Genomic DNA, 13,103 nt, shown 5'->3' on the forward strand with positions numbered 1-13,103 from the left:
ATGTAATATGTAACATTTAATCTATATTAAATTTTACATATTACATTCTATATGTATAATCTATAACATCTGCATATTGTGGTGGTTATATATCTATTCAGTTCTATTTAAATGTGTATGGAGTTGTATAGTGGTGGAATTCTATTCATCGAGTTCTTGGTATTACATAGAGATTCTGGTATTTTTGTATTTCTATATGGGCTGTACACTTGTTATAATATGCAATAAATTCAGTTGGTAATTTTCCATTGATCTTTGTGTATAATCAATGTTTTGGTTTTCAATAGATTAGTTTTTGTTCAAGGAAGTTGATATTTGTATGTTTCTAAATAGTTCCAAGATTCAGAACCTATACTCTGTCTGAAATCTGTTGTGGTGTGTTAAGTTGGTATGTTCCATTCCCCCTTGTTTGTAAGGGTTCTGCCCTGGTTCTCCTCCCCTCCCAGTTGCTGTCAGTTTTCCTAAGTTCCTCCCTAGTTACCCTGACACCGAATGTATCTTCTTCAAACCCTGCCCCGGCTGCTTGCCAGTCACTCTGCACGCCTACCCTTTTCTCTAGAACTTTCTAACAAGGATGCTGAGTGATTGGCTTAGGGGCCGGGGCCCCTCCCTTGGTTCGCTACTATTGGTGTTCCCTTTAAGTCAATCTCCTGTATCCCACTCCTCCCTTTATTCCCATTCCTTCCTGGATGGTTCCAGCTGTTGTATTGTGTTCGGTTAAAGTTGGATTGTTCTGTTCCCCCCGTTGTTTGACAATGGTTCTGCCCCGGTTCTCCCTCCCATTTCTGTAATGTCTGTCACCCTGTCTCCACCCCAGTTAGTAATGTATCCCTTTCTCAACCCCTCCCCGGTGCCCTGCCAGTCATCCTCCGTCCCCACCTTTATTGCTAGAAGTTTCTAGCTGGGGAATTAGATGATTGGTCCAGGGACTGGGGTCCCTCCTCCGTATTGCCCCCATTGGTATTCTCCCTGTGTCAGTCCTTCGGATCCCACTCCCTACTCTGTTCCTATTGGTCCTAGGTCTGGCACTTCCCTTACATTCTCCACCCTTTAAAAACCGATGTAATCCCTCCTCCCTTGTCTTCTCCTGCTGGTTCCCCTGGAGTCATTAAAGCCTGGATAAAACCACAGTTGGAGTCCCCCCTCTCGTTCCACTGGCCGCAGCTTCTACTGGATCTCGTCCTGCACAAGGCAACGCTTACAGCCGCAAGCTGGGCGTTGGCCTTAGGCACTGTCCCGAAGCCTGCTATCGGGACAAGTGCCCCTTGTGCTGCTAGCGGTGCTGGTGGGCTAGCTGGACGTCTTACTTTCAACAGCACAGCTGCATCCAGCCTCTGCCGTCCATACCCTTTATAACCTGATGTAATCCCTCCCCCGTCCTCTTCGGTTCCTGGCCCCCTCTGGATCTACAATAAACCCAGACTAGCCACCACTGAAGAGCGCTCTCTTTCTTCCTGAGGGAAGAGGTGCTATCGCGGCCACGTCCTTATCAAAGGCAGCACTGCTGCTTTAACACAGAGTGCTGACCTTAGGCACTGTGCCCGACATTTAAGCTGGGATAGTGCCGCACGTTGGCTTCAAGAGGTGCTGGCCCGCTTGCCAGGGCATGTCCCGCCAACGGCGCTTAAGAAACTGACTCGGGCTACGGCAGTACAACGCCCGACAGAACCTATGACCTGTCTGAAAGCGACTCAGTCTTCACTTCGTTGCCCAGCAGATCTTGGGCTTTGTCAGGTGCTGCGCCCGACATTGAAGTTGGGATAGTGCCCCCCGTTGGCTTCAAGCGGTGCTGGCCCGCTTGCCAGGGCGTATCCTGCCGACAGCGCTTAAGGAACCGACTCGGGCTAGGGCAGAATGACGCCCGACCAAACCCTACGCCCTGTCTGGAAAAGACTCACCCTTCACTTCGTTGCCCAGCAGATCCTGGGCTTTGTCAGGCACTGTCGCCTGACATCGAAGTTGAGATAGTGCCCCCCATTGGCTTCAAGTGGTTTCTGGCCCGCTTGCCAGCACGTCTCCTGCTGATGGAGCTCGCGGAACTGACGCAGTCTACGGAGGAACGATGCCGCCCGAGCGAACCCTGCACGCCCATTCTGGAAGGAACTCAGTCTTCACCTCGCCGCCTGGCGGATCCTGGGCATTGTCAGGCGCTGTTGCCCAACATCCATGTTGGGATAGTGCCCCCCGTGGCTTCAAGTGGTTTCTGGCCCACTCGCGAGGGCCTGTTTCGCCGACGGCGTTTGCGGAACCGACACGCGCTACGGCGGGATGACGCCGCACGAGCGAACCCTGCACCCTGTCTGGAAAGGCCTCAGTTTTCACCTCGCCACCCGGCGGATCCTGGGCCTTGTCAGGCGCTGTCGCCTGACATCCAAGTTGGGATAGTGCCCCCGTTGGCTTCAAGTGGTTTCTGGCCTGCTCGTGAGGGCCTGTTTCGTCAACAGCGTTTGCGGAACTGACGCAGGCTACAGCAGAATGATGCCGCGTGAGCGAACCCCGCACCCTGTCTGGAAGGGACTCAGTCTTCACCCCACAGCCCGGCGGATCCTGGGCCTTGTCAGGCGCTGTCGCCTGACATCCAAGTTGGGATAGTGCCCCCCGTTGGCTTCAAGTGTTTCTGCCTGCTTGCCAGGGCGTGTCCCACCGACAGCGCTCGCGGAACCGACGCGGGCTAGGGCGGAACGAGGCCAACCGAGTGAACCCCGCGTGCCCGGTCTGGAAGGGACTCAGTCTTCACCTCATCGACCGGCGGATCCTGGGCCTTGTCAGGCACTGTCGCCCGACATCGAAGTTGGGATAGTGCCCCCCGCTGGCTTCAAGCTGTGGAATCAACTGGGAATTTCTTCACCTTTAGAACATAAAATTCTATCATATCACTAAAACAATTCTACAATATAAGAAAATGCAAAAACCCTGCAATTAAAATTCAAGTCTAAGCAGCTGAGTTTCAGCAAAAGTCCATGGTCTGAAGATGTTCCTCTTTGCCATATCTGAAAGTTTCTTTTAGTACTGAAACAGGCTTGCTACAGAAAAGTCCATGAATAGTTATCAAAAGTCCATTGACAGTCTTCAATTCAAACAATTTTGAGAAAAGTTCTGAAATGTCTTGTCACAGCCCTGCATTGAACAACTGTATTGAACAACAATTTGCTGAAGCAAATCCCTGTCTCCTCAATGCCTCCAAGCTGCTGTCAGCTCTTTCACCCTTTTTTACTTAATTTTTTTTTTTTTTTTTGTTGGAAAGAGCAGCAGAAGCAGCAGAAGCAGAGGAGCCAGAGAGAGACCCTTGGGAGCCCTGGCCCATGTGGAAGGATCAGGAACCCCAGACCTGGCCCACAGAAAGGTGGCCCAGGACCAGAAGGGGGAAGCAAAGCCCCCAAACCCAGCAGGAGGCCGGGAGGTGGCCCTGGCCCAAGCAACCAAGCCAGACAGCCCAGGCCCAGTCCCCAAGGCAGGCTCTGCATTGGCACAGACCCGCACCCTGCTGCCAGTACAGTGGCAGAAGGGGTGACCAAACGCTTCCTTTCCCCAAAATCACCAAGGCATGCCGGCAATGGGAAGACAAAAGCTGTCCCGAGAATCTTCGTCTCGGGTCTGGGGATGTCCTTTCCCCACAGCAGACAAGCGATGCTCGCTTCCTGCTGTGCCCTCTGCCTCTGCAATGCAAATGCAACAGGTATTCCTGCCATCTGCCTCACGGCACCACCGCCACCCCCTCTGGGCTGGGGACCAGAGGCAGAACTTTCGGGACCCGCCTCCCCCTCACCACTGGGGCGCACGAGGGGCGGCAGAGAGATTCACATCCCCCAGGGGGAAACCCCAGACCAAACACCCCCCAACCCGCCAAGAATGCTGATCTTGAAAACAGGCAGCCGGGCTGCACCCACAGCCAGCTGTCGGGCCATGCCTCCTCCATGGAAAGACAGGCTGATGCCCTCTTCCCCTGTCCCAGCTCCCCCCATAGGGGGAGCCCCAGGACAACCCGAAAAACTCGGGGAGGAAGTCACGCTGGATGCAGGAGGCGCCGCTGCAGCTGCCGCCGACTCCAGGGCAGCCTCTGACGCAGTCATGGAGGACAGAGTCCCTGCAGGCGGCAGAACTGCCGGGGCAGGCAGTGGGGCCGCCTGGGGAGGCGACGGGGGCGGTGGGGGTGGCACGGGGTCGGCAGCATCTTCTGCGCCGGGCTCTGACATCGGCCGCAGAAGCGCAGTCGCAGAAGGCGGCGGAGTCCACACGGGAGGCAGCGGGACGGCCAGGGGGAGTGGTGGATTGCTGTTGCCTAGCAACATCGGCGCAGTCACGGGAAGCGGCGTTTCTGAGGTCTCAGATGCAGGCGGGGAAGCCGGCGGAACCACGGCCAGAGCGCCCACAGGCTCTGCCGGAGGGACGGCCGCGGGAGGGGCCGCGCGGGGAAGCGCCCGCACGCGCGGGGCGGGTTGGGGCGGTGCTTGCGGCGCTGCGCGGGGCGGAGCCGCCCACTCTCATCCCCCCTGAGAGCAACGGGAGGGGGGAAAAACGGCTCCGTCTGAGCATGCTCCGAAGACGCGGTAAAAAAAACTTCGGCTGCGGGCGAAACTTCGCCCCCGCGCTGTGGTTCAGGGGGGCTGGAAAGCAGCAGATCGTCCCCCTCCAAAGGGTCTTCCCCCGGAATTGGGGAGAACGGGGCTTTCCCCTTGCAGTTAGCAATCCAGGGAAAAACAGCTGCTCTCCATTTCAAGACTAGAAAGAGCTTCAAAAAGGCTGGATAAATCGAGGGGCATCCAAACCCACGGTATAAAAAGAATTGGAAAATGGAGCCCATACACTCCCAGACAAACATATCGAGGGCATATAGCACATTTGTAAAAAACCCAAAGAGCTTTGCCCATCGAAAAAACTCATAGAAATCTGTCTCCAACAGGAGAATTCCATCCTCTTCACCCCATTTTTGCCAGAGGGCAATAAGTTTCTCCTCTGAAGGGGAGAATGGAACCCTCCTAGGGGAGCAGTCCTCCACATGAGCAGCTACAAACTGCAAACGGCCTCATCTTTAGGAGGGGAAAAACCAACAGTACCTTGTGACAGTGTCCAGGACTCTCTGGCTATCTGCATGGTGCTGCTGAGCTTTCTAAACATCTTCCTGGAGGCTTTTCAGAAGGTTCTCTTTGTGGTCAGCCTTGCTGTGAACTCTGTCCAAATTCAGATCTTCAGTTCTTCAGCTCCTGGCTAGAATCCACTTCTGTGGTCACTTGTGAAGCAACCATCAATGCCACATATTCGGGGTTTACCCAGTGCAGCAATGCTCCTCTGGTGGTCTCACCAAGTGATGATTGTCCTCCTCAGTCGAGGAGTCACCAATTGTGACCGTGGTCAAAAGGGTTTTCAGGATGAAGAAGAGACGAGAATGTTGACTCCATGATCAGAAGGCTTGATTTATTATTTTATGATATATGTTACATTAAGACTATACTAAAAAGAAATAGAAAGGAAAAGGTTTCGTCAGAAGCTAGCTAAGCTAAGAATAGACAAGAATGAATAACAAAGATCTGTGTCTCAGACAGAGAGGAAGAGCCAGCTCTGCCATGAGTGGTCAGTAAATCCAAACATCCACAGGAGACCAATCACGGGTCTACCTGTTGCATTCCACAGCAGCAGATAACCATTGTTTACTTTTGGTTGCTGAAACTGCAGCTTCTCACAAGGAAAAATCCAAAGAAAGGATTTTTCATGAAAGATGTCTGCGACATGTGCCCTGTCTGGAAGGGACTCAGTCTTCACCTCGTCGCCCAGCAGATCCTGGGCCTTGTCAGGCGCTGTCGCCTGACATCGAAGTTGGGATAGTGCCCCCCGTTGGCTTCAAGCGGTGCTGGCCCGCTTGCCAGGGCGTGTCCTGCCGACGGCGCTTAAGGAACCGATGGGGGCTACGGCGGAACGATGCCCGAGCGAACCCTGTGCGCCCTGTCTGGAAGGGACTCAGTCTTCACTTCGTCACCCAGCAGATCCTATACTTTATCTGGAAACGACTCAGGCCTCCTTAGTATGACACCCAGCAGAACCTATTCTGTGTCTGGAAGCAGCTCAGCCTTCAGTACGTCACCCAGCAGATACTATACTGCGACTGAAGGCCACTCACCCAGCAGATACTATACTGCATCTGCAAAGTATTTGCTAGTGCGTCATCCTACAACAGAACCTGTACTATCTCTGGAACCTACATTGCCTTTCCTTCCAACTAGAACCATTTCCATTCCATACATCTCTTTGCTTTTTCAAATTTACCATCTCTGAAGTAAATTCACTTTCTCTGGACAGACTCCTCACAGCGTCCCCAAGGACCCATTTCACCTAATGATCTTACTCCTGCTATTGATTATAAGTCTGCTGGTGAAAAAATTATAGCCATTTGGATGTGGTTTGAGAGCCCACATCCATGGGGAGTAGTTGAGGTGGGTGGGTGTTTGCATTTTGATTTTTTTTCTTCCATTACTTCTTTTAATTGCATGCTTCTTTCGTTGTTTTTTTTTTGTTTGTTTGTTTGTTTTTAATAGCAAAATTGGTGTTCCTTTATTTCTGTTACAAACCTATCATATTCTACAATAGGCTTTTTTTTTGAACCATAACCATTTCCAATTGGTGCATTTCCTTGCTTTGTAAATCCTATTTTTCCTCAAGAGATAATATTGAGCCTTATGTTTCACCCCAAGCAGCACCTACACCTCCTGTTTGTCCTGCTCCTGCTCCTTCTTTTAAGTCACTTTTGCAAGCAATTTTAGTCACTGGGATGTGAGTTCCTAGCCAGCATCTCCCTTCATGCTGCACAGCTTCTGCAGGCCAATCCCGCAACACTTAATTATAAACACAATGGAGCGTGAAACCTAATGCAAACAGAAATGGAGTAATACTTTTTAAAGATGAGGAAGGTGATGTTGGAGGCTAACCCAGGGATTAAAAGTAACGCTGGAGGATTTTTTTTTCCCTATGGGTCCTTTATTTGCTTAGATAGTTTTTTATTAGTCTGGGTTTAGCTGCTTGGTTGGTTGGATTCTTTTTGGTTTTTCAAAGTGGTCCTTGTGGCTGGGCAGTGTTTTATTTTTGATTTTTTTTTCTTTTATGACTTCTTTGAATTGCATTGTTTTTCACCAAATCCTTTTTCCTTTCTTTCTGTTAGAAATCATTAACATTTTTCTAATAGCCTTTCCTTTCAACCATAAGCATTTCAGTTCTGACTATTTCCTGGTTTTTTCAAACTTACTTTTACTCAACAGGTAATTTTCAGCCTCCAATTTCATCCCAAGCAGCCAGTACACCTGCTGCTCCTACTTCTCCTGATGCTAAGTCTGCTTTTCAAGAAATGATAGTTTCTTGGATGTGGCTTTCTAGGCAGCATCTCCCTTCATGCTGAACAGATCCTGTAGGTAAATACAACAGTCCTTGATTTTAAACACAGTGGAGCAGTAAAACGAGTGCTAACAGAAATGTGAGATTTTTTAAAGGAGAGAATGGGGATGGTGAAACCTAACACAGGGATGAAAATTACTTCTGTCATTTTCCTTTTGGTTCTCAACTGCATGCCAAAATTTTTCAGTTTTCAGTTTGGATTTGGTTGGTTGGTTGGGTTCTTTGGTTTTGGGGAGTGGTTCCGCTGGGTGGTTTGGTGTTAGGTTTTAATTTTTTTCTTTTTTAAAATTATCTCCACTTTCAACTTTTTTTTTTTACTGAAGGCATTTATTTTCTTGATGTGATAAGTCATTGTCATAGCCTGCCCTTGCAAACATAACCATTTCAGTTCCATGCATGTCCATATTTTTAAAATGCACCTTCCCTGAAGTACATTTACTTGCTCTACACAGAATCATTTCAGCTTGTCTTCGTACCCCAAGGACCCATTTCACCTCGTACTCCTGATCCTGATGGGAAGTCTGCTTGTCAAGAAATTATAGTCACTTGGATGTAGGTTCTTTGCCAGCATCTTCCTTCATGCTGCACAACTTCTGCAGACAAATACAGCAATACTTGATTGCAAACATCATGGAGCAATAACACTATTGCAGACATTTTGAAAGAGGCATTTCTTGCAACGATAACCATTTCAATTCTGTACATTTCCTTGCTTTTAAAAATCTACCTCCTCTGAAATAATTTTATTTTCTCTGAACAGCCTCTTTTCAGTTTCCTCTTTCAGCCCAAGCTGCTCGTACACCTCCTGCACCAGCACAAGCTCATGATGCTAAGTCTGCTTGTCAAACACTTGTAGTCCCTGGGCTGTGGCTTCCTAGCCAGCATCTCCCTTCATGCTGCACAGCTTCTGCAGGCAAATACAACAATCCTTAATTGGAAACATAATGGAGCATTAAAACTCTTGCTAACAGAAATATTCTGAGACATTTCTCAGAAGAGAAAGGAGTGGTGAAAGCTAACACAGGGATTAAAATTACTACTGTGGTTCTTCCTGTTGGTGCCCAATTGCTTGCCTCTTTTTGGTTTGGGGTTTTTTTTTCAGTTGTTTGCTTGTTACGATTTTTTTGCTTTTGCAGAGTAGCAGTAGTGGGTGGGTGGTTTTTTGACTTTTTACATTTTTCTTTCTTATTTTCTCTTCTTTTTTTTTTGCCAAATGCTTCTTCCTTTCATTATATTATATAGCATTAACATTTTTCAATCATCTTCTCTTGCAAACACAACCATTTCAGTTCTGTGCATTTCCTTGCTTTTAAAAATTTACCTTCTCTGGAGTAAATTTATTCTCTCTGAACAGATAGATTTCAGGTGAGCTTTGGACCCAGAGCACCTCGTACACCTGCTACTTCTGCTCCTGCTGGTAAGTCTTTTTGAATATTTTCTTTCTAACTTATTTTAATTGCTTTCTTTCTTGCTTGCTTTCTTGCTTTCTTGCCTTCTTGCTTGCTTTCTTGCTTTCTTTTTAAGAGCCAAGGGCTTTTTCCTTTCTTTCTGTTATAAACCATTAACATACAGAATAAGTTTGTTTCCTTGAATAAAAAACACAGCTTTGGAGTGAATATGATGAGAGGTAAAAGATGTCTTCAAGTGAGTACTGGTAGCACTTGATTTAAAGTGCTATACCACCAATTTATGGGGCAGGATACTTGTGCTAATGTCCTTTGGCCATTAAATATTTCTATCTCATCATCAGGTGCCATGTGTTTCAAAGAAGCGTTTAAGAAGCAAACATTTCTAAGTACTTCACATACGTGCCCTTGTGAGCAGCATTTGACAGCAAACATAGATTCTCTCCTGATTTGTTTTTTATCCTTTTGTTAACGCCAGCACAGCGGAGAGTGCCTGGACACAGAGTCCATACTGTGTCTGACACCAACGTACCTCCCGTTGTGCTACCGGCCAGACCCTACAGCGCATCTGATACCAACACAGCCTCCGGTGCCATGCCATGCAGAACAGGTTTTGGGCCACCAATGGAACCAGCCATCAACCTGATACCAACCAGAACCAATATTGGGCCATCCATGGATGCATCCTCCCACCCCAGACGAAACAGAGCTTTTACCCTGCCTTCAAGCAACATGCCCTCCCATCTGACAGGAAACAGAGCTGGTATTGGCTCTTCATCCTTCAGTTTCAGACCACCAGACCACGCAGAACCAGTTCTTTGCCTTCAGTAGCTCCTTTCAGCCGGGATGTGTTTCCCAGCAGTAGAAGAAAGAAGCACATTTAATTATCAGATGTGAGAGACTTCTTCATTGAAATACTAGCTTCTCTTCAGAAGGAAAATACTCCAGCAATACAAGAAGATCTAAATAAAGTACACTCTTCCCTACCTTTGTATTGTAGTTCACTGTATATATTGGTTTGTAATTTCGTATTTTTAGGAAAATGTCATTCATATCTCCACATTTCTGTGTTTCTAATTCAAAAGCACTTCTTTGTACAACTCTTTTTATTGCCGTTTTTCATTTTGATGTAGTATATTTTAAAACGTTAGAAAACAACACCTTTTGGGTACTTTTCCCCATTCCTAAAGAAAAAATCAATCACAAGCCATTTTAGTCTCTGTCTCTCAAAGTTGTTTCATCCCTGTCTATTCTAAACCAGGATTTCAATACTTTAATAGGACTGGGAGAGGTCCATGAGATCTACACCAGTGATTCCTCTTGTGGAATGTCATGGCCTTGTCTTTTGGTTTGAAAAGACAGGTGTCTGCTAAGGAAGGAAGGAGCCTCCCTTGAAATGGAAAATGCAAACTCCCTCTCTCTGAATTTTCAGTTTGAAATTAAGGGGCTCTCAGGCCAAGACATGCGAGCAGGAATAGTAGTTCTTTATTAGGAAAATTAAAATACAAATGCACTAGTAGGAAAACAAGCTACTGACAGAGCCAGCATATGCCCTGCCACTCTGTTGGTTGGGGTGTTGGGAGCAGTCCAAAGATACATGGTGGCTGGAGCTTTCTTGGAGTGGCAGATGTGCTTCTTTTCAAGCAGTGATCCTGGAGAAGGGTGGAGTCTTCCTCTGAAGGTCCAGTGGTGGTGTAGATGCGCTTGGTCTTCTTCTGGAAATCTGGTGGAAAAGAAAGCTGCTCTTCTGGGAATCTAGTGGGAAAAGGCTGCCGTGGTGTTGCAAATCTCAGATTATATCCAGGTAGGAATGCTTGGGTCCTTCCCCTGGGTAGAGCATCTCCCAGTGGGATGATGCAATTTTTTCAGTCATACAGTGAGATTCAGTGGCCCACTAACAGAAGATATTTTCTGGAGGGAGGATTGGTTATGGAAGAGATGAAGAAAACTGTCCCACCTGGTTTTAACAGGTGGCCCAATTAGCAGAAGATAATTGCCCTCTCTCTAACAGACAGCAATAGAATATATACTCCCAGACACATTTTCCAACCTAAGACATTATCCATCCCTTATTCTTTTACTATTTGCATTATACTCAAATCAATAAACTTGACCCCATGAAACCTTATACACAGTTCTTACTTAAGACTGGGTTTTGCTGTGGTACACTGTTGCTGTTGAGTTAGGAAGGGATGAAGAAAGGTGACATTGACTCCTAGGATCAGAGAGCATAAAGCAAGATTTATTAGGAACTTCACATATTTATAGGCAAGATCGTTCACCCAGAACTTGAACGCCCCTCACACCACTGGTTAATGAGGAACAACATCTTCTGGAAAAATATCTTTCTATAAACATGTACAAACATTCCACGTGTTCACAAATACCAGGTGCAGAGATTAAGATAAGAATTGTTTTCATTCTTTCTCTGAGCATTCTCACAACTTCCCTAGGACAATGCCTGGGAAAATTGTCTGTTTCTCTCTCTGTCAGCATCCAGAGATGACAACAAGAGGCCAGTCTTGTGGAATCATCAAAAGAGAGGGAAGTCCAGGTTCCAGAGGCCCCATGTCCTCTATGATCTTGTTGATCTTTCTCAGCTCATGAAGCAATCTCCAGGAATCATAGGTCTTCCTACGAATGACAAAAACTGGGCAATTCCAGGGACTCTTTGTAGGTTTGATGTGGTCTTTTTGTAGTTGTTCACTTACTAATTTTTTGAGAATATTCAATTTTTTCTGCTCAAGAGACCATTGATCAATCCAAATTGGCTGATTGGTTTTCCATGGTAATTTCAGAGTGGCAGGCATTGCTGTGGTTTTTGTCAAAAAATCCACTTCTATCTTTGCTCCCCACTGGGACAACACGTCTCTCCCCCATACTGTGATGGGCTTCTGCACCACGAAGGGACGGATGGTTGCTGTCCTTGCCTTGGGACCTGTAACAGTAATCATGAGTTCACTTTGCAGACACAAGATAGCTCCTCCAATTCCTGTGAGAGCACCCATGGCTGTCACCAAATTCCAATTGCACAGCCGGGATGCACGAGAAATCGCAGTGATGTCCGCCCCTGTGTCCAGCATACCTGCAATGCGAACGGTTTGACCAAGGTGTGTTAGACTGCACGTCAGCTCTGGCCCTTCATTGCTGACATGTTTTATCCAAAGGACATTGGGCATCGGGCCAGAACTCTCAAAAGGCATTTCTCAGCATACAACTTACTTCTTTCTATTCACTGCTAGAGTAATAGTGATAGCTATTGCTGGTTTTGGTTCAATTACCATTGGAGCATTGTAAGTAAGAGCTGAAATCATCAGCTCTTCATTATAATTTGCTGAGACAATAGTTGGAAGAATTGAAAGTCCAAGAATTTTATTACTGTCCTTGCCTAGATTAAAAAAGTCTTGTTTTTGTTGTGAATACATTTCCTGCGCAAGTGTATTCATGGTAAAAGTTTTTTTAAAAATAAATTAATTTGGAATTTGTTAGTTTGCATCATGCCCCTGGGGATAATAAGTTGGGATCACTTGGGAGATGGTTTTATCTTGTACGACTTTACATCTCACCTTACCCCAATCGGTCAGTCTTTTTGAATTATTTCCTGAATCAAAAGAAGGTAAAATAGGTTTTCTTTCTCTTTTTGCGGGATTAGTATGTAATATGGTAATTTCTTCAGAATCACTAGAATTCTCACTTGTTCTTTTCCTCCCTCACAACCTTGTAAATTACAGACTGTCTCGGAAGAATTTCACAGCAACTGGAGCCTATTTGTTTTGTAATGTTAACAGAGAAATCCTGCCTTTTGCTAGCAGAGACACTGGTCTCGAGAATTTTTTCCCTCTTTCTCTCCCTTCACTTTTTCTCACAAGTAGCAAGGAGTTCTCACCTTCTGGGGTGGCAGAGGGGGTACCCGGACGCGGCTCGGAAAATGGTGAAAGCTGGGGGCACTTCGCCGTGGTAGGGGTGGAGGTGTCACAGCCCCAGGCTGAATGTCAGGGTCTTGAGTTACAGCTGAAGCAGAGGGGGACCTGGGGACTCAGCCTGAGTGTTGGAGGGAGGCGCAGACGCAGCCGAGGAAGTGGAGGGTTTAGTAGAATGTTTAAATGTACCAATCATCCATCATACCAAACACCAGATGCAACTTTGCAGATGTTTGATCTCTGTTTATGGTAAAAGCATTGTATAGTTTTGGTCCTAAAAGTTCCCAAAGAGGGAGTGAAAACACGGAAGTTTTATCTGTAGCTGGGAACTACTTCTGAATGTATAATACTAAGTCTTTTAACTCGGTTTTTGCATCATTACAGGAATTGGATTTGACTG

The 13,103-nt window shown here is 46.8% G+C and overlaps 1 protein-coding gene across 1 annotated transcript in view; it reads left to right on the forward strand.

Annotated features, from left to right (window-relative positions):
• The window catches only part of LOC136571014 (coiled-coil domain-containing protein 171-like), a 37,367-nt gene extending 31,977 nt beyond the window's left edge, over positions 1–5,390 (forward strand). Inside the window, exons 11-14 of the mRNA XM_066571423.1 lie at positions 1,938–2,375; positions 2,633–2,764; positions 3,965–4,547; positions 5,323–5,390. Of these exons, the coding sequence (XP_066427520.1) occupies positions 1,938–2,375; positions 2,633–2,764; positions 3,965–4,547; positions 5,323–5,390 (1,221 nt within the window). The remainder of the gene's footprint in view (positions 1–1,937; positions 2,376–2,632; positions 2,765–3,964; positions 4,548–5,322) is intronic.
• Positions 5,391–13,103: the final 7,713 nt, after the last annotated feature.

This window comes from Molothrus aeneus, unplaced genomic scaffold (genome assembly GCF_037042795.1).
Source record: "Molothrus aeneus isolate 106 unplaced genomic scaffold, BPBGC_Maene_1.0 scaffold_49, whole genome shotgun sequence".
Lineage (NCBI taxonomy): Eukaryota > Metazoa > Chordata > Aves > Passeriformes > Icteridae > Molothrus > Molothrus aeneus.